Below are 22,598 nucleotides of genomic sequence, written 5' to 3'. Positions count from 1 at the left end.
ACAGCTGATGGATTCAACTAGTTTCAGCTTTTATGTTGTACAAATTTCAGCAGAAAAAGTTCATGTATGTGTAAACATGTGGAAATCTGCTATATGGCAATATATAGATTTCAAATACATGACAAATAGTAGCATACATGGATTTACCTTACATCCAACTTATATTAGTCACATAAAGACATATTGGACATATATGCCAATTTATTTGAAATGGGCCAAATATGAGACATATATTTTAGGCATATGTTAACATACTGTATATGGCCATATTGTATATTAGGCCATACGTGTAGAAAATGTTCCCTATATGGCATATATGGTCATATATTAGGTTTCCAGATGTGTAGAATTCCTGCTTTGTAGCTGCTCTGCTCTGCTTTAAGCTTTATCTCAGTTATAACCACTTTTCTTGCATCTCAGTCAGGAAACCTTTCCGGAAAAGTAGAAAAGCTTCTTGGAAAATGTCTCTCAATGTTTGATTTATTGTTTTACGAAGCTGAAATCGCTACTTGTTCGAATTTTCCCGTTCCACCTTAAATGGCTACGGGGGCCTAGAAGATCCAACAAACTGCAAATAAAAACGAGCTGCAGAAAACACAGAAAACTGAGAACATGAGCGCTGCACTTTACAAACGTGCTGCAAATTCGAAGACACTCTGAAAACTCACTGTCAAAGCGCTTTTGCCAAAATGACGATTCAGTTAACTTGGCTGGCTGGTTTGCTGTCTGACGTGTCACAGCTGTACTGTACTTAATCTAATATTCCTAGTTAAACATTTAGTTACAGTTACACTTTACAGCTAATTCCCATAACAATACTGTGAGAGCAGTAATCTACACAAATAAAGTCAACTTTTTTACCAGTTTGTGCTACTAGTCGGGCATCTGGTAAGGATGGCCTCTGGACGCCTCCCTAGGGAGGTGTTCCAGACATGTCCGATGGGGAGGAGACCCCAGGGAAGACCCAGGACACATTGGAGGGATTATATCTCTTGACTGTCTTGGGAACGCCAAGTATCCCTCCAGAAGAGCTGGAGGAGGTGGCGGGGGAGAGGGAGGCCTCTTTGCTTAGGCTGCTGCCCCCGCGTCCCGGACACGGATAAGCAGTTTAGGATGGATGGATGTGCTGAATTTAAAAGTGAACAGATAGAATTTAAAAGTGAACAGCTCCGTCCTCTGAGTGTCTTCCTGAAACACATCCGTTGTGTTTCTGAAGTTGCCCGTTTCTGTATTTGCAGCGCATTTATGAAATGTAGCGTCGGTGTCATCATTTTGATGAAAGTGCTTTCGGCATTTAGCAGCTCGATTTTTATTTGCAGTTTGTTGGGTCTACTCAGCCACCGTAAACATGACCAGAATATAACTAATGGCAAACTGTTGCACCATTTGAATGCTACACCTGAACAGGTCTCCAAATTGTCGGTGTTTGTCTTAAATCTTTCTCTTTGCCTTTTCGTTAGCTAAGGCGAGATGGTTGTCTGTGTCGCTGTGTGAACAGCAGTTTGCGCACCAACCTTCAGGGTTAAAGGATGAATAAGCGGTTACAACTTCAGTGTTTAAGACCATTTATTGTTAAAACTGTGTTATAATGATCAGCAGATCTTTATTTTACTGCAAAGGAGAATTATTTTATTTTGCCCTAAAAATCTAATTCAGCTGGGGAGCTACAACAGGGCAGTAAAGGAGCCGCATGTTGCCAACCCCTATCTTAACCTTGATGAAGAAACATAGAGAAACTTCTCATTGCTATTGTAGAAACATTTGTATAAGCACTCATATCCACATCATGCTTCACTTCCATTAGATCCTTACCAGGGAAATCAAACCACAAGACAAACAATGCGGTCATGTATCAGGCCATTCTAGACAAGGGATTCCAGAAGGCTTTGTCATAATTATAAACTGAAATGAAATCAAAATAAAGTTATTATTAGAAATAATCAAGCTAAACAGTTATGCCACCAAGAAATATGGTTCATTTACAATATGTTGTTAGGCAACTATGGACTGAGAGGACAAGAAGGTTGTCACCCATCAGTGAATATTACAGGAGGCTGCCAGTCTAATGATGTCAATTCAGTGCACAGTAGCTCACATACAGTAATATTCATATTTTGACTCTTTAACAACGTCATAATTCAGAGGATCCAGTGATATTCGAGAGAAGAATGTTCGTAGGACAAACCATATCAGGTTCACCCCAAGGCAAACTTTCAGGCGTTTCTATGGCTTCAACAGATCCCTCAGAGAAGTCTGCGTAGTCCCTTAGGACTTTGTTGGCAGAGCTGGGCTATAAACTTCCCAACAGGCTGCTTACCTTCCCATCTCTCACATCATCAGAGCTACAGGAGTTGGGTTTATATACAGTGGGGCAAAAACGTATTTAGTCAGCCACTGATTGCGCAAGTTCTCCTACTTAGAAAGATGAGAGAGGTCTGTAATTTTTATCATAGGTACACTTCAACTATGAGAGACAATATGAGAAAAAAAAATCCAGGAAATCACATTGTAGGATTTTTAAAGAATTTATTTGTAAATTATGGTGGAAAATAATTATTTGGTCACCCATAAACAAGCAAGATCTCTGGTTCTCACAGACCTGTAACCTCTTCTTTAAGAAGCTCTTCTGTCCTCCACTCGTTACCTGTATCAATGGCACCTGTTTGACCTTGTTATCTGTATAAAAGACACCTGTCCACAGCCTCAAACAGTCAGACTCCAAACTCAACCATGGCCAAGACCAAAGAGCTGTCAAAGGACACCAGGAAGAAAATTGTAGACCTGCACCAGGCTGGGAAGAGTGAATCTACAATAGGCAAGCAGGTTGGTGTGAATAAATCAACTGTGGGAGCAATTGTAAGAAAATGGAAGACATACAAGACCATTCATAATCTCCCTCGATCTGGGGTCCACGCAAGATCTCATTCCGTGGGGTCAAAATGATCATGAGAACGGTGAACAAAAATCCCAGAACTACACGGAGGGACCTGATGAATGACCTGCAGAGAGCTGGGACCAAAGTAACAAAGGCTACCCTCAGTAACACACTACGCAGAGAGGGACTCAAATCCTGCAGAGTCAGGCGTGTCCCCCTGCTTAAGCCAGTACATGTCCAGGCCCATCTGAAGTTTGCCAGAGAGCATATGGATGATCCAGAAGAGGACTGGGAGAATATCATGTGGTCAGATGAAACCAAAATAGAACTTTTTGGTAAAAACTCAACTCGTCGTTTTTGGAGGAAGAAGAATGCTGAGTTGCATCCCAAGAACACCATACCTACTGTGAAGCATGGAGGTGGAAACATCAGGCTTTGGGGCTGTTTTTCTGCAAAGGGGACAGGACGACTGATCCGTGTTAAGGGAAGAATGAACAGGGCCATGTATCGTGAGATTTTAAGCCAAAACCTCCTTCCATCAGTGAAAGCATTGAAGATGGAACATGGCTGGCTCTTCCAGCATGACAATGATCCCAAACACACCGCTCGGGCAATGAAGGAGTAGCTCCGTAAAAAGGATTTCAAGGTCCTGGAGTGGCCGCCAGTCTCCAGACCTCAACCCCATAGAAAATTTGTGGAGGGAGTTGAAAGTCTGTGTTGCCCAGCGACAGCCCCAAAACATCACTGCTCTAGAGGAGGTCTGCAGGAGGAATGGGCCAAAATACCAGCTACAGTGTGTAAACCTGGTGAAGACTTGCAGAAAACGTTTGACCTCTGTCATTGCTAACAAAGGTTATATTACAAAGTATTGAGTTGAACTTTTGTTATTGACCAAATACTTATTTTCCACCATAATTTACAAATAAATTCTTTAAAAATCCTACAATGTGATTTCCTGGATTTTTTTCTCATTTTGTCTCTCATAGTTGAAGTGTACCTATGATAAAAATTACAGACCTCTCTCATCTTTCTAAGAAGGAGAACTTGCACAATCAGTGGCTGACTAAATACTTTTTTGCCCCACTGTATTTTGAGACCATCATTGTCATCATGTGTGTTGTCCTGAGTTCACCATCAGTGTTCATGTGTGTTGTACCTAGTCCATCATCCTTGTCGAGTGTTTTCCAGAGTGTGTTGTCCTGAGTCCATCTTCGTTATCATCATGTGTAGGTCCAGCATCTAAGTCACAGTTACGTCAAATGCCTAAAGTGGTTAATCCTAAAAAAAAAAAAAAAGTTTTGTTCAGCTTCCAATATTTTTAAGTTAAGGCTTCTTACCCACAGCTTAGACCGTGCTCAGTCTGGTCTAAAGATCTTAAGTTGGAGGATCAGGAGTTTTATATGCCATGCTTGGGAAACCAACATATTTTTGCATGCTCAGCCAGTTTTCATTTGCTGGTGATGATCTTATATTCCCTTTTAATGAATCTTGTCAGTGATGAGCAGTTATGACAAGACATTTCCGACACTGTAAAGGGGGGGCCAAGAGAAATGGAGTCCTGGTGTGCTTGCTGACTCCTGGACCCTCAAAAGAAACATTTCAGAAGCAAAATTCAAAGTTGGTCTGAAGGGTTAATGAAATGTTCTTTTAATGAAGACATGAAGAAACAATAAGAGCGACATACAGCACATCATGGAGAATCATTCAGAAAGCTAGGAAATATTTGAGCCTTAAACACAAACGTACAAACAAGTTCGGTGTAACAGATTAACATTCAAATCATCTCCTCAGCCATTACAGAAGGCATCATCATATTGTGGCAAGAACTGCCACGGACAGGGAATCAATAGTCCACTTTGTCTTATTAAACACAATAAGACACTGGAAGGTTTATGAATGAGACTTTCTTTGCTTCACAAGTTAAGAAAAAAATAGACCAACTGGTTAGAAATGTCTTAATTATGTGTCTCCAAATGAGCACTTGGCCGTCCCATCATTTTTTTCTTGGACTCGGAGGCAGCTGCCAGCTTTGGAGTACTGCCATCTGTTGGAGTCTGCAAGCAAAGGCCTTTAATGACTTATCAAATGCAGAGTGTTCCAGAAAAAATTCTTCCAGTTGGCGTATCATGTTCGGCTTCAGCCCGGTTAAGTAACTGTAGAACTGTTGTAGCAACATAAATTCAGTTGACAGAAACCAGTAAAGAGACAACAAATAAAGGCAATATAATGAAAAACATTTGACACCTTTAATTTCCAATATTACTTTCAAAATTTTTCACCAATTCGAAGGGGCAAGACTTATCAAAGGCAGAAGTATAATAGATATAAGTATAATAATTATATGAGTGAAAACCTCTCAATAGAAGGTTATGCCTGGAAAGCCAAAGAACAACATTTAGGAAGTGAAAGAAACAATCAATTGTGGGACTAAACTTTTCTACGTCAGCTTGAGAACAATATCTCTAAGACTGGAGACTCAAACCTCGTACAACTTCAGTGGCAGCAATATCAGTAGGCTGAAAGTGCACAATTTCTCTAATGGCACATTAACTCCAAAGTCCTCCTGCTCTATTACCTGACCCACTGCACCTCCAGGAATTATTCGCTTAAATCTCACTGTAATGGCACTTCCATTGACCAAAGTGGACAGAATAGAGGACTTTTACCTCTCTTACCTATTTGCACATGGTAGTTCACTTCTGTTTCAAATGCTATGTGAGTGGCCAGAAGGCCCTGGTGTAGAGCGTATTATAGCAGCATTATTACTCTTCCTGGGGATCCTCATCACATTCCATTATCAACCTGACCCCACCCCCCCAACTCACAAAAGGAAAGGGTGGATTTCTACCACGAGTAGCACACGGCCAATTACCACAGACAACCGTTTGTATGTTTCCCCGAAGAGAAAACCTGTTGCCTCCAAACTTCACTCCTGAAACTGAAGTCTAGCTGTTTCACACCTGCCCATTGGCTTTTTCACTCTCTGTGATAAATGACCCTATTCCACAGCTGTGGCAGATAGAGCTCAGGGTGAAAAACACTGGAGTATCCCTTGAACAAACTGACTTACTGCAAACCATTCGGTGAAGCAACTTGCCTTCATCACTGAAACAGACCGCTAAGAGTTTCATTTCTAGGAGTTTAAAGTACAATCAGAGCACAAGCATCTACCATCAAGAAACCAATCGCTTATTGCTCAAATTCATACGTTCCTTTTGACCTTACTGTTATATCCATGACCGAAAAACCAGTTTGGTAGAAGCATAGAGTGTACATACATTTGCAAGACATTCAAGAAAACAATTTACTAAACAAATTGCTTGAACTTAAGAGAAAATATGCATTTTCCGCAGCTGTGTCCTGATGAACCAGTGCAATTTGCCCGTTTCAGCCAACAGCCTTTTACATCTTTAGTCAGATACATCAGCCAGTGTAATAATGAATACAAGAGGAAAAGCATGTGCATGAGAGAGAGAGACTGAGAGAGAAAAGAGAGAGAAGGGAGAGGAAGACAAAGAGCAGAGAGAGCGAGAGAGTGTGTGCGAGAAGAAAGAGCTAGCCAGAAAAAGACCATGAGAGATTGAGGAATACATAATGAGAGGAAACATGAATAGAGAGATTGAGAGACTGAGATATGAGAGAGAGAAAGAAGAGAGCCTGAAAGTGAGAAAGACAGAACTTGTGAGAGAGAGTGTGTAGAGTCAGAGAGAGAAGGAGAAGAAATTTGAGGAGTGCTTCTGGTAACTGGCCTAATTCAAATTTAATTCACCTGCTGTCTTTCATCTCAATATTCTTCTCTTCTTCTTCCTTCTCCCTGTATTTCTTCGCTCATATCCGCAGCCTATTACACCATGTGTCACCAGTTTATTAGGTATATCACCTTGTACCTACATTCACCAGCCGTTTTCTCACAATCATCAGCTATTCAGGTGCCCTTTGTAGGTTTATAATTACTGAAGTAAACTCAGGCCACCATCTAGAATGGCCCACCACCCAAACAATATCTGATGTGCGGTGGTCCTTTGGTGGATGATAAATGTACAGTAACAGATGGGCTATAGTCAAACACTGGAAACCTACAAAGTGCCCCTACATGACAGGTGTTTCTGATAAAACGGCATCACCTCACTTTCTGCTGCTTAAAGAAAAACCTAGAACATCAACAGTGGACTGGCTAAAGGCAAATCTCTACACTCCAGCCTTAAACGCTGACCAGATCTGCTCCTGAAACAGAACTGGAACGAAGACATTCTCAGAAACCACCACACGTTCCCTGAGATCTCTAAAGAGAGACTGACTGACCACAATCCTGGCCAATGGTGACCACATTAAACCACTTACTACAATGTTTCCCATGTTCAGTCCTTAAGTACTTCTTTCCTGCATGGTTTAGTGTTTTACCTGAACTAATATACTTCATTCATTCACACATGAAATGAACCAACAATCTGAATCCACTGTTATCTGGCTAAGTATTCAGATAGATCAGGTGAACAGTAACTCACTCCACTCATTCTAAATGCCATCTTCTTTGCCAGGCAAATGTACTACAGTCTCTATCCTGTTTGAAGGCAGTATCAGATTTGCAAGTCAAGAGATTTACTAGTTCATTCGATGACCAAGTGGATTCACCAATGTGTGCACAGCCAATATTGTGTTTGGAAAGACCATATTCACCCACTTTCACAAAAGCATGTTCTTTTTAAACCAAACTCAACCGGTATGTTAGTTGCAGTTTTCTTGTTATTGGACAGTCTTGACGTTTGGCTTTAAAGAAATAGTTTGGCAAAAATCTGAACTCAATACCCCACTTACCCTCTATGTAGGATGTAGTTCTTCAATCAAGAAATGTTTGGTGTCCAAATTTTGCTTCTCTGTTAATTTATGAATGTGTATCTTAAATAAAATCTAAAATAAAGTTTTATATATATATATATATATATATATATATATATATATATATATATATATATATATATATATGAAAAGCAGAAATCATGAACGTAATTTGTAGCATCCATATATCTGCATAACATGCAGACATGCAAAGAGACGTTGGAATTCCATACAATACCTGTTGTCTAAAGTGGCTGACTGCTGCATTTAGCTACACTGTCAATTTCTGTTTATTTTTATAGTCCATGGTGTGTCCTAAACCAGTGTTTCTCAACCCTGATCCTGGAGCCCCTTTGGTCTGTAGATTTTATACTTTAACCTAATAATGCGCTGTTAGTGAGCTGATTACTGGGATCAGGTGTGTTGGAAGTGGGGGGGCGGGGGGGGTGGGGGTTCGGACAGGGCAGGGGGCATCCAGGCCCAGGGTTGAGAAACACTGTCATAAACCACACTGACAAGCCAGCAGAACCGTGATGAAAATCTGGATGAGATCTGAACGTACTGAGAGTTTTGGGGATACTTTTCTGGTGTTTGCTAGCCTCATAGCTCCGGTGCTGAAATAAGAAGCAAAACTGGACACCAAACATGTTTTGGCTGATCACCTACATTTGCGGAAAATTGTGTAAATGTATTGCATTCCATTATGCAGTTTCCCAGCATTTTCAACTTTATCCTTATTGTATGTACTGTTGAGCAGCAATAAAACTTATAATAGAAGTCACTGGGCAGTGGCTAAATTTCTTGAATAAACATTTTAAATAACTGAATTTATGAACATTAAAAATAACAAAACAAAAGGGCACTTTCATTTACTTTTGCTTAGATTTCTGGTATCAATGGCTGATCAGGAGCCAATGATGTCCTTTCATCTCACTGCACTACACAAATTCTTTCCTCTGGAAAACTAGTCCCTCTTCTGAAAGAATTAATTATACAGATTTAATCATACAGATTATCATTAAAGTGTTCTACAAAATACGTCTCACATAAATAATTAACGACGGAATTCAGCAACTGCCCAAAGGCTTCTATTATAAGTGCATTTAGAGTCAATAGGTTTTCGGTCCTTTTTAAAATACAGTGAAACATATCAAAATTATTGTCCAAGGACATCAATAGTATGATACAGATATAGCAGACAGAAATGAGGTTGAAAAAACTCTGGAATATTCCGGAATATTAGTTATTTAACTGATTGAGAAATTCTGCAAGGCCATCTTTCACCCAGGGTTTTCTGAGTTCATTTTCCAGTGCTAAACCACTAGCGTTAGAGCAGAGAAAAAGCAAAACACTGCAGTACAGGTTACTGAGGGACTAAAACTAGGAAACTGTAGCTCAACTTCACAGCATTAAGCATATGTCAAAAAGTAGGCTACTCCTTCAGCGCACCCCTCAGCAGCAGGGTACCGGTAAGGCTCCGACTTCAGACATTCCAGGAGGGAATTTAAAAAAATAATGCCATTTTTTATTAAAAGTCCATTGCGAAAAGTCTGAAATATTCAGCGAAGCTCGGTCTAGTAGTCGAGGCGGTTCAAGCACTGTTCTGGTTATGAAAAACTGAAAAACATTCTGAAAATAAAAAAGATGAGTCACAAGTCTCGTCGTGAATAAGGTTTCAGTGAAGAAGTCGACTCCACAGCTCCATTAGAACTTTAAAATAAGTTAGAAGATCCCTCAGCTGAAAATGACTGTACTGAGTCAGCACCCAGACAGAAATGCACTGTCTATGACTCAAAATTGTTATGGCTCCATAAATAAAGTCCTTATTTCATTTCTAATACGTATCTACTTGGTGAGGATATTAGCTGCACTGCATATGTCAGCGCATGTCTATTTGATTTGGACAGTGTATAAATTAGAGCCAGGTAACGCATCGATAAATAAATCAGTCAACAGAAATTTTTTATCACAAACTGAAAAGTATTGTGATATTGCAATATAGTCCAAGCAATGCATGTTCTTGATGTGGCATTGTATCATACTATATGCAGACTCAGTAATGATATCAGCCAGGTGTCCGACTTGTTGGTCAGCAATTGGCATCCCAAAGATCTTGATAATAAGACATATTCATAATAGTCAATAGATCTTTTTTTTTTTTTTTTAAAAACAAGCATGTTGTTGTCTTTGACTCATCATACACTCACCATCCACTTTATTAGAAACACCTCATGTCTCCACTAGAAATGCTTTACAGACTGTAAGGGACTCTCTGCCAACACTGCAAACACACTTAGGTGTTTACAAACTGTTAAATCATTTTATCTAGATAGAATTGTCTTCTAGTGGCAGTTAATTTTGCCTGTTTTAGTAAACAACATCGGGAAATTATAGATATCTCAAATAAACTTCACTTGTATATCTAATCCTCGCTCATGATTGATCAGTTTCTGGACCATTCTCATCACAGCAGTGACACTGACATGGTAGTGGCATGGTGTGTGGAGCTGGTATGGCTGTAACAGGTACAGCAACACTGATGGGGCTGAGAGCGTACTACTACCCAAAAAATAAATAAATAAATAAATCAAGAATGGTTCTCTGGTCAGAAACTGACCACTGGTGCATCAACATATGGGCTACTGTCTGTACACGAGGGAGGTGGACCTACAAGGTGGGAGTTTCTAATCAAGTGGCTGGTACACGTTTACTATTATGAATACAATCAAGATCCAGTATTGTGATGATTTCTAGGCCATGCTGTCCACCCTTAGTGTGATAAGCCATAAGCATATATTCTCAATCATATGCTCCATGTTGGCAAGGTCATTGTAAAATATTTCCACATACAGTAGCGAAAGGCTCTTCAGTGTACAAATGGAACATCATCCTCCTCTTCATCGCTGCTTGTGAGTTCACAAGGTGAGGGCGTATTAGTCTTATTCCTAACTGACCAGTCCTTAGAGTGGTCATCAAGGTGAGACGGGGCTTGGGTGTCAGAGTGTGTGTTAGAGTCTGTGTCTGTGCAGATTTCAGTTTCTTTGTATGTTGGAGAGCCCACTTCATCCTCATTCTGGCTGCTGGAGGAGGTAAGAGACTCAGGAGAAGAAAGAGGTGAAATGGCCAGTGAGGAATAACACTTGACCGTTACTCCTCCTAGCTCTGAAGCCAGACTTTGCACAGTTTTCCTGGATACCCGTGACCGATATGTCCCATTTGAGGAATCGTTTGGAGCTCCAGAAGGTTTGTCCATGTCTCTGTGTCCAGCAGAGGGTGCCCCATCACCCAGATTGGACCTCATTCGGTCACCTACTAATTCTGGAGACCTGTGATCACTGTCTTCCTCGTCTTCGTCATCCAGGGTGTCGGACGTTGACCGCAGTGAGGCAGGGGACAAGGGAGATGGGGGTGACTCATTTTGGGGTAAATGCAGAGCCTGTGCATGTGCCTGCAGTGCCAGACCTAGAGCAGCACTGGAGCAGGGAGAGGGGGTGTGTCCAGTTGCTGGCCGCTCAGACTCGCCCCTGCGAGCTTCGGCCCCCCTAAATCCTTGAAGGCTGATTGCAGGTTGGATATGAGAGCGAGTGTGTGTGTGGCCGGGGGGTGTGAGGAGGGGGATCTGACCCCGCAAGCGGCTTCCACGGTGGAAGAGGCGGCTCCACAGGCGACCTAGCCTACGTCGGGACGTCCCACGGCGAGAGGAGTGCCGGCGGATCTGCCTACGCATAGCTGTGCGGAGATTCTGCAGGACGGAGGCCTAAGAGAGAGATAAAGAAAATGAGCATGTGTACGTGCAGTATATGCATTGTATGAATATATACTACATGGCTGAATGTGCAATCCCATTTCCAAAAAAACTGGGACACTGTGCAAAATGTAAACAAAAATAGAATGCAATGATATGCACATCACATAAACCTATATTTAATTGAAAATAGTACAAAGACAAAATATCAAATGGTGAAACTGAGAAATTTTATTGTTTTTTGAAAAATATATGCCCATTTTGAATTTGACATGTTTACCACTGTGTTACATCACCTTTTCTTTGAACAATACTCTGCAAGTGTTTTGGAACTGAGGAGACAGACTGCTGTGTTTATGAAAGTGAAATGGTTTCTCATTCTTGTTTAATAAAGGATTTCAGCTGCTCAACAGTTCTGGGTCTCCAATGTCGTATTTTTTGTTTCATAATGCATCGAATGTTTTCAATGGGTGACAGAGATGGACTACAGGCAGGTCAGTTTAGCACCCTATCTATACTTACTATAGAGCCATGATGTTGTAATGTGTGCAGAATGTAATTTGGCATTGTCTTGCAAAAATAAGCAAGGCCTTCTTTGAAAAAAGGTCATCTGGATGGCAGCATGTGTATATATCCTGCAGCATACCTGTATTTATCGTTAAGCATTAATTATACCATTTAAGGATGCAGTGATGATCTGTGTTCAAAGACCGTAGTTTTAGAAGTGTTCCTGAGCCCATGCAGTAACACCACAGAATCATTTCTGTTTTTAATGCAGTGCCGCCTGAGGGCCCAAAGATCATGGCCGGCCGGAATTGGTTTTCAGCCTTGGCCCTTGCATACAGAGATTTCTCTGGATTCTCAGAGGTTTTTAATGATATTATGCACCGTAGATGATAAAATTCTCAAGTTCTTTGCTATTTTATGTTAATCTTGAATTATTGCACTATTTGCCTGCATAATTTCCCTGAGTGGTGAACCCCTCCCCATGTTAACCTTTGAAAGCCTCTCTGGGGGCTCTTTTTCTACTCAGTGACCTGACCTGTTGCCAATTAACCTTGTTGTTTTGGTTTTTTTTTAGCATTACACAACTTGTGTTGACCCAACTTTTTTGAAACATGTTGCTGGCATCAAATTTAAAATGGGCATATATTCTTCAAAAAAGCAATACAATTTCTCAGTTTCAACATTTAATATGTTGTCTTTGTACTATTTTCAATTAAAGATAGGGTTTAAATGATTTGCACATCATTGCATTTTGCTTTCATTTACATTTTGCATAGCTTCCCAACTGTTTTGGAGATGGTGTTGTATGTAGACACTTAAACATTAAATCCATACGTGCTTGTCAATTCAAAAACAATAGGCTTCAATACGGAGTCTTTCCACTAGATTTTGGAACACAGCTGGGGGGATTTGCTTCCATCATTACTGAGGTCAGTCCTGGCTCACAGTGGGTCTTCCAATTCTTTTAAAAAAAGTTTGATAAAGGTCAGGGCTAGGCAAGTCAAGGTTTTCCACACCAAACTTAGCAAATCATTTTTTATGGACCTCATTTTGAGCACAGCACCTCCAGCTGTCACCACACAGTTGGGATCACACAATTCTCTCTCACACAATACTCTCCTTGCATCCACCAAACCTAGATTCATCCATCAGGCAATTTTTACATGCTACTTGCTTCAGCACTAAGCAGTCCTATTTTGTGAGCTTGTGAGGTTTCTGCTTCATGGATGAGTTGCTGTTGCTTCTACACCTTTCCATTTCACAATAACAGCAATCACAGTTGACTAGGGAAGCTCTAGCAGGGCAAAAAACTACATTCACTTTTTGGAAAGGTCCTATGACAGTGTCACATTGCAAGTCCCTGAGCTAGTGTTGGTTTAATTAGACCGCAAGGCTGTAAGCTTTTAGCAATGGGTGTGGTTGAAATAACTGTACACACTAACTGCAAGTGTATTGGCTGAATACTTTTGGCTATGTAGTTTTATTTATGTAGTTATTTTTTTCTCAGTTTAATGTTTCTACAGTTGTGATGTTTAATGTTCAAGCTCAGCTGTGATTTGCTTGCTTACAAATTTAAAAATATTCAGTTTTCTACTAATATACTCAAACTTTGTAACTCAAACTGTCACTACAAAATATATCATTATTTGTAGAATTGAACTGAAAAATACAGAGAGAGCGAGAAAGAGAGAGAGAGGCAGAAGAGGCAGGGGTCTGCTGATCTGTCAAACCCATCAATCATTCAGCAGTACATTTTCTCGTTTCCATGGAGACAGTCTTTGCCTTTTCATCTTGAATGCAAATCAATCAGTCGTGAGAGAATTTCTACTGCTAGAGTTTTGAGGTAATAAGCTGCTCTGGCTTTGGCTACACATAAATCTCTCAGCCATCGTCTCATAACTGCAGGCCATGTCCCTGATATATTCAATTCATACTGTGACCTTCACCACCTTCCCATATTCTGTCTTTAGATGTTTGTCTGTCATATGGAGGGTCATAAAGCCCCTCAGTACTTGTATGGAGCAGTGTGGAGCTGCAGAACCGCATTCTCTGGAGTGATGGAGCTCCATTCAGTACCTTTGGAGTGATCTGGAGTGAAGTTTCTGATCCAGTACTAATCATCCAACATCAGTAGACCTTACTAATGCTGAATGCATCAAATCCTCAAACCAATGTTCCAACATCTAGAGTAAAAGTGTAAAACCTTTCTAGAAGAGTAATGGGTGTACTGTAGAATTTCAGAAGACAAACTAGATGAGCAGGTGTCCTTAAACTTTTTTTACACAGTGTAATTTCCCTGTTTGTCTGCTTTTGCCATGTCTCAACCACATGGCTGCTCTAATATAGACCAATAGGTAAAATATGTTAAGATATCATATCATCCCCTTGAGTCATGGGTGTAAAACAGCATATGTAGCAATATAAAGTTTGATAAAGATGTTAAGGGGCCTGTCTGACACTAAATCATAAAAATCCTTTATGTCTGGCCCACACTACAGAATGATTTTGAGGCTGATTTGCCCTTCCCGACAGCTGCAAAAGGTTTCAGGAAGGTTTTAAAACAATTAACTTTCAAGATTATTCTGTGGTGTGTGGTATGAAGAATCCAAACTTTACCCCTCTGATTTACTCACTCTTCAGTTGCGACCAGCCTAATTTTCCACAAGTGCACAACTCAAAATGCTGTAGTGTGAGGAAACACTGATTTGCATGAAACCACCGAGAGCACAGCTGAATGGAGAACTTGGATGGAAGGATAAAGATCATGTTCTCAATCTACTTTGTAAAAAAACAAGTCAAATATATATTCTTTCACTTTTACACAGCTAAATGTACACATAGCTACCATAGTAATCTAAGCCTTGCTGTCATCTGGCATGTTTTTTATCTAAAGTCACATTTGCTCACAAATCTGATGGTCTGGGAGACGGGACCTTTGATCAGTCTGCTGGTTAGTGCACATATTCTGAAAGTGTGCTGTGTTTTGCTCTGCGTAAATCTCGCAGTGAGGGGGCTTTGATGACTGAAGGACTGCTGAAGACAAAAAAGAATCAGTGGAATGTGTCATTATGTGTGGGGAGTCTGAATGTTTTCAACATCAGTGACGACTGAAAAACTCCTGTAGCGTGGGCCAGGCACTACAATAAAATAAAAAAAATCCTTTACAAACTTGCACCCACACCCCGCCTACTGCTTTACCAAGCTGAGTGATGTAGTTCCTTTCTGTGCTGTGTGGGGGAAGAGAAGGTAGAGGAGGAAACACAGGGTGTAATTCGGTGTTAAAATTCTCTAGGTTAAGGCTGACACAGTTAAGCTTCCTACCTCCATGAGCATTACACAGCTCTCCTCAGGAGAAATCCTCAATGGACATGACACACAATACTTTTATCACAAAGGATGACTTTCCAGACACATAGGCATCTCTGTGGGTGGGAGGCGGGGTTGTGCTGATGCACAGTTCTCACTAGGTTAGCTGTCTCCTGCCCTCCTGACTCATCATTCCCCCTCAGGGAATCCCCAGCGCCTTAAGGGCTGCTTCATTATTATCTCAACTGAAGGGTGTTAGATTAGGGACTGAGCAAACACTAACATCGACTTCAGCAGAAGAACTTGCCCAGAAATCATTGTGATCTGATGCTACCTTAAAACGCTCAACATTTCAAAACCATTACATTTGATTTGCTAGGCGTTGACACCTTGAAATTCCAGGCTGTTTACATACTAAGGCTTATTATTCAGTAACCACAGGGACTTCAGTGCAAGCCAGAGCTATTCGTAGGTTATAGAAGTGTGTAATAAAACTTTGGGCCTACCAGCAGCCATGTAAGGGGTTAAGCTACAAACTACTCCATTTGTTATACATGACTGTGGACACCACTTCACTTTCCTATACTAGCTGGTTAGTTAGCAAGCTAAAGGCAAGACGGCCAACAATTGGGGTAGAAATCACCAACGGCCCATGATATGATATCATTGTGAATGTAAACATATTACAACATACTGAAATATTTTGCAATTTATTACCTTTTTCAACTGCAAATGCAAACACAAGATCTTTGTTGGCAATCTCCCATTCCTGTGCTACATTTTGCAGGAGGTTAGAATTGGAAGGTAGCTTTGTGAAGCTGATTTTTCCAGTGGAGCTGATTTAAAGAGTGTTTAGAGATATTATTTTCTGGTGCCCGATGTGCCATAATGTAACTGCAACACTTTTTAAGGTGGACTGAAAAATGTGAACAAGAAGCTGGCAAATAGGAAGCCAACTTCAGCCTCATGTGCCATCTCTGGATGGTGGTGTGTAAGGTGAAAATATGCTGTATCAATTTTTCCCCCACCTCTACTCTTAAAGTAGGTGGGCCTTGGCCACGTTAAGGGCCAAAACTCACCAGACTCTTGGAGGCAGAAGGCAGAAGTCTGGCTTTGTGACAGCTGGTTCCAGACAGATCATGTATACAGTTGAGTAAAAATGCACCAATGCACCATGAAGGTGACAATTCAACTGTTTTGATTTGCTAATGTTAGAACTGATCAACAGATTTCAACCTGTGGACCACAGCAAAGCTTTGCAGCAGTACAGCTCAGAGGTCTTTTCAAATGAAGCTTTGGAGACAATATATCTACACTCAGTTGGAGACAAAAGACAAGTATGCATCTAAACCTATTGAACTGCAACAGACCTCAGTTTGCAACTTCCAACCTAATATCTTGGTGTAGTGTAGTGGGTAACATTTCTGCCTTCTAAGAGTCCATGGGCAAGACTCCAAACACTACCTTTGCCTACTTGTGTAGAATGATCAAATTGTAAGTCGCTCTGGATAAGAGCGTCAGCCAAATGCCGTAAATGTAAATGCATCTACTACAACCAATATACACACTTAGCTTAGCAGCTCAAAAATGGATCCCAAGAATAAGTGAAATTGCAGCAAAAAAGGTGTCTAGATGCAGCGCACAGGTACGTATCACATAGTTTACTATGTGATTATATTTTACTGTTTATGTTTTGCCATATTTTAAACATACAATGACCAGTTCAGGTTACAGCAAAATGTTATTTAAAAATAAAATAAAAAACATAGATGTTTTCTGGCCCACATATTCACTGAGTTTTTTTAATATGGCCTCATCAGTGGTAACATTTGATGTAAATAACTCCACATTCGTGTAATCAGACACAATACACATACACATAACAGTCACATTTGTGTAGACACTGTATTTTTCAAATAATTATGAAGTGTACAAAAATGGATGAAACTGTTAAATTCAAGATTTTATTATTTCCTAATCCAATTGAATAGTTGTGACACCGTTATACACATATAGAGAGAGTAAACAGCAGAGGTTTTGTCTAGTACCATCGCCACTGTTTGCCCACCGCAGTAAGTGTACGCAGACATCTCGAGTGTTTGAGGGCACCTGTGTGGAGTGTGTATACCTGAGTAGGATGGTAAGCAGGAAAGTCCTCCACTGGAGGTATGAGACCCTGAGCTATCAGCTGACCATAAGACGGAGGAGCCTCTCGCTGCACAAACTCCGCCTCCAGTCGGGTCATCTGCGTTTCAAAAGCTCTGGAGAGACACAAAGAGACAGAGAGAGAGATTGGAGAGATCTGTAGTTATGCACTGGAGCCAAGAGGCTAATGTAGCTAAGAGGAAAGGGATACTTATAAATCGATGCTTATCAGTTAGCAATGCCCAAATCACCACACACTTGACTCAAATTGCAATGAGTTGTTAAGCAATCTCTAAAACGTTTGCTTATTACATTTCAGGCTTCCTTTTGTCCAGTATTTTGTCTGTACTTGTTTATTTTTCTCTGTACTTCTCACCAGCTTCCATTAAGCTACTTGTTAGCTTTATTAGCCTCAGGTGCAAAGCTAAAGATGCAAACTTCAAACAACTGCTTGTTATAAAGAGTTCATCCTTAGAACTTTCTTGGCTGAACTATCACTTTAATCATTCATAACTATAAATGTGAGTGGGTTTGTGTGAAGTCCAACAAATCTGCATGTGATCCTGCTGGCACAAACCAGCATTTAATTTTGTCTGAAGGGAAACAAGGGCAGTGCCATTAGAGGCTAAATATAGCCAAGCAGAGCCAATCAGCTGCCTTGAGGTCTCTCTCTCTCTCTCTCTCTCTCTCTCTCTCTCTCTCTCTCCTCTCTCTCTCCTCTCTCTCTCCTCTCACTCTCTCTCTCTCTCTCTCTCTCTCTCTCTCTCTCTCTCTCTCTCTCTCTCCTCTCTCTCTCCTCTCTCTCTCCTCTCTCTCTCCTCTCACTCTCTCTCTCTCTCTCTTCTCTCACTCTCACTCTCTCTCTCTGACAATCTCACCCTTCTGTAGATCAGATCAATTGTGAGAATCCTGAGTGCCTATAAACCTGCAATGCTGTATCAGCTTAACAGCTTCAACAGTTAACAGCTAAAGCTCGATTTTGATTTGACTTTAGTGGGCATGAGAAGATGAGAAGAACAGTGTGTGTGTGTGTGTGTGTGTGTGTGCATGAATCAGAGACATAGACACAGATGTCTCTGACAGAGAGAGAGAGAGAGAGAAAGAGAGTGTGTTTGAGAGAGAGAGAGAGAGAGAGAGAGAGAGAGAGAGAGAGAGAGAGAGAGAGAGAGAGAGAGCGAGAAGGAGAGAAACAGTGAGCGAGAGAGTGTGGTCTGGCTCAAATTTAATAAAGAGGAGAGGTGATGGGAAAGGAGGAGGAAAGAAACTGAGTCAGCAAAGAACAGATGGGAGGAAGAGTGATGTAATGGCGAGAGAGAGAGAGAGAGAGAGAGCACAAGCACACTAAACTGTGCTTTTAAGACTACAGAAATAGAATCATGATTGAGAGGATAATCGTGTCACAGTGAGAGAAAGAAAGAGAGTAGGGAAAGTAAATAGTGACCATCACATCAAATACAATAAAGATAGATAACATATACTGTATATTTAATAATCTTTTAACTTCTGTATTATCAACAATTACAGCTGTGCTATATTTTCTAATTCTCTATTTTTAATCTGAACAGCATTCGAATTATGAAGAAAAAAATATGCTAATATTACATCTGCTGTAAGACGACTCTGCAGAGGACGAATGGCCTTTATCACAACCTCCTTATGTCCTTATGTAAGAGGTTTTGTCTAAGAGCTTGTTATCATTATTATTTTTTGTTGTTGTTCTTCATACATTTAATGAAGAAAATAGCCACTTAGCTAAGTTTGCTAACTGACCAGCTGGTTGTGGTGTTGTAAATGAACAGCTAGACCTCTCCATCTACTGAGTGAAAGACAAACATCGCCACCTAATGTACCAAAGCAGTAATTATTCAAGCCTTTGCTGCTAATACTGGATTGAGAATAGCATCACAGCCCTGGTGGCTGAGAAGCACGAAATCCATCAAAATTTTAATCTGCTGTTTTCAGAGACTAATTAAACCCTCATATTTATTTCTGTGCTGATTTTCAGAAAATACCATGCAACATACAGAGAACAATGGCTCCCAGTATCCCCACAGTTTTTTGCAGAATAACTTCCCAGTCACGACAATGACAGGTCCCTCCCAGCTCTATATATGGCATGGATGTGAAGCTGTGAAACAGTACCCTGTGTAGAATATTTGGTGCATGTCATCCCCAAAAGCGGAAAAAAAATCTCAGACATTTAAACTGACATTTGATTTTGATAACTATTATTATGGCTCATTGACTAAGCCTACCGGTACTCCCTTGTCCGAAGAGAATAGAGCTTGAAAGCACAGCCCAGAGCAATGACGAGCAGCAGGCCGCACACCAGGCTGCCAATCAGCGCGGCTGTGATGACCTTGCGGGGCACTGCGGCCGGACAGTCTCGTTCATCACTGCCATCCAGACAGTCCTCCTGACCGTCACAGCGCCACGTCTCGAAGATGCAGAGGTTGGTGGCACAGTGGAAGTTGCCCGGCTGGCAGGAGAAGCAGTTCTTCTCGTCTGAGCCGCCCGGGCATTTCTTCTGGTTATCACAGCGCTCAGTTGCTGGATAGCATGCTCCACCGCCCCCCTCACAAGGATACTGCCCTGGCGGACATGGGGGGCAACTCTCCTCATCCCGCCCCCCTGGGCAGTGCCAGTAACCATCACAGCGCTGCTGCTGGGAGTAACAACCCTCATCTGGACCACAAGGAAGCTCACCCGGGAAACAATAACCTTTCACCTGGTGGGGAGAGAGAGTTTTTCTGCAGTCTATTTGTTTAAGAAGTGTGAAATTGAGAACTGACAAATCATATATGTTAGTAATTTACTGTTAAACTAAAACCTGGAGTTTAAAAAAAATTGTTTCAGCTGATAGTTGTGGATATCAGAAATTTTATCCTATAAAAAAAAAAATCAGTATTGGACGCAAAATTTTGGGCAGGACCTACTGTATAGTGAAGAAAGTTGTGTATATACAGAGGGTAATGGTATAATTTATAACATTTATACTGGTTTAGCACTGCTAAACTCTCCAAAACAAAACCATGAGAGAAAGCTTGAGGATGAGCAATGCTGATCCACACCTGGTATGAAGCGTTGAAGCCATGTCCTTGGCTATGTGGTTTGACGTGGTACAGCACGCTCATCTGGCCCTGCGATGATTCCAGCACGGCAGGCCGATGATTGTTGTGGTGGGACAGACTCTGCAGCAGCCGCTCCGCTCTTTCCCCCAAACCATCGTACACACGCAGAGAGTCCCCCACGCCCAGCTGCAGGTCCAAACGCAAGAGCACAGGCTTTGTATCCTACAGGAGCGCAGGGGGCAAGGGAGGAGAGAAAAAGGGGACTTAAAGGTGAGGAGCATTTTGAGGGAATAAATGAAGAAATTCATATGAGTGTGAATTGTGCATTGTGTATCTCCACCTAAGCTGTAGTATTACAGTCATATGCAGAGAATTCAGGACTAAGAACTGACCTGTAAGTAAGCTCATTTACTTAAATTTGCCACTGCAGTACAACAACTGTTTGCTGATATGAAAACTGTTTACTTGTTAACTTGAATAATGATACTTCAGCTAGGCTGTGGAACACAGGATAAACGAACAGCAGGGGTACTGCGTGAGACTAGTGCTTCACATCAATGATGTGATGTGTCCTTGTTTTCCCTAAATAAATAAATAACTCAATCAAACAAACCTCCTATTGTACCTGTGTATCCAGAAGCCAGGTGCAGTACAAGTCCGTCCCACCGCTCCTGTTGGGCCTGAAGAAATCAGGTGAGGCGAATGTTCCGTAGAAGTTGGCGAGTCGTTTTCCGCATGAGGTGTCAGGGCAGTGGGCCTCATCTGAGCCATCTGGACAATCTAGCACTCCATTGCAGCGCAGTGCAGAGGGTAGACAGCGCGTGGACTGGGCATGGCTGCACTGCAGGGTGCCTGGAGGGCACAGGCTGGAGTGGACGAGTGTGGGCAGAGGGGCACAATTCCGTTCATCAGTGTTATCACCACACTCATCTAAACCATTACAGCGCCATGACCGTGGCACACACTTCCCATTCCCACACAAATACTCATCACTCTCACAACTACTCTCACCCAAACGACCTGCAGAGAGAGAGAGAGAGAGAGAGAGAGAGAGAGAGAGAGAAACAAATAAAATAGAATGAAAGAGAGAAGGCACAGAAGGAAAAAAGAGAGATTGCAAAGTGAAAAACAGCATGAGAGAGAGATGAGACGGAAATAAAGTAATTATTTAAGTAAAATAATTCTATTACAGTTTGAGAAAAGTAATTAGTCACTTGTATTGGACGTGCAGGAGAGTCAGTGTTCATTCACTGCGTGTGGGAGTCTGTGTTCACTCACTGCATGTGTAGGACAGTCTATGTTCACTCATTGTGTATGCAGGAGAGTCTGTGTTCACTCACTGTGTGTGTGGAAGAGTCTGTTTTCACTCACTGCATATGTGGGAGAGTCTGTGTTCACTCACTGCATATGTGGGAGAGTCTGTGTTCACTCACTGCATATGTGGGAGAGTCTGTGTTCACTCACTGCATATGCAGGAGAGTCTGTGTTCACTCAATGCATATGTGGGAGAGTCTGTGTTCACTCACTATGAGTGTAGAAGACTGTTCACTCACTGTGTGTGTGGGAGAGTCTGTCGTTCACTCACTGCAAATACAGGAGAGTCTGTGTTCACTCACTGTGTGTGTGTGTGTGGGAGAGTCTGTTCACTCACTGCATATATAGGATAGTCTGTTCACTCACTGCATATGTGGGAGAGTCTGTGTTCACTCAATACATATGTGGGAGACTCTGTGTTCACTCAATGCATATGTGGGAGAGTCTGTGTTCACTCAATGCATATGTGGGAGATTCTGTGTTCACTCACTGCATATGGGGGAGAGTCTGCGTTCACTCACTGCATATGTGGGAGAGTCTGCGTTCACTCACTGCATATGCAGGAGAGTCTGTGTTCACTCAATGCATATATGGGAGAGTCTGTGTTCACTCATTGCATATATGGGAGAGTCTGTGTTCACTCATTGCATATGTGGGAGAGTCTGTGTTCACTCACTATGAGTGTAGAAGACTGTTCACTCACTGTGTGTGTGGGAGAGTCTGTGTTCACTCATTGCATATGTAGGAGAGTCTGTGTTCACTCACTATGAGTGTAGAAGACTGTTCACTCACTGTGTGT

The 22,598-nt window shown here is 41.5% G+C and overlaps 1 protein-coding gene across 1 annotated transcript in view; it reads right to left on the bottom strand.

Annotated features, from left to right (window-relative positions):
- Positions 1-9,214: 9,214 nt before the first annotated feature.
- Positions 9,215-22,598, bottom strand: part of lrp3 (low density lipoprotein receptor-related protein 3) — a 35,878-nt gene continuing 22,494 nt past the window's right edge. The window contains exons 4-8 of the mRNA XM_017706203.2: positions 21,111-21,505; positions 20,486-20,707; positions 19,670-20,142; positions 17,398-17,530; positions 9,215-11,468 (exon numbers count right to left, since the gene is read on the bottom strand). Of these exons, the coding sequence (XP_017561692.1) occupies positions 10,578-11,468; positions 17,398-17,530; positions 19,670-20,142; positions 20,486-20,707; positions 21,111-21,505 (2,114 nt within the window). The 3' untranslated portion in view covers positions 9,215-10,577. The remainder of the gene's footprint in view (positions 11,469-17,397; positions 17,531-19,669; positions 20,143-20,485; positions 20,708-21,110; positions 21,506-22,598) is intronic.

Source organism: Pygocentrus nattereri, chromosome 25 (genome assembly GCF_015220715.1).
Source record: "Pygocentrus nattereri isolate fPygNat1 chromosome 25, fPygNat1.pri, whole genome shotgun sequence".
In the NCBI taxonomy this organism is placed as follows: domain Eukaryota; kingdom Metazoa; phylum Chordata; class Actinopteri; order Characiformes; family Serrasalmidae; genus Pygocentrus; species Pygocentrus nattereri.
This window is presented reverse-complemented; position numbering and strand designations above follow the sequence as displayed.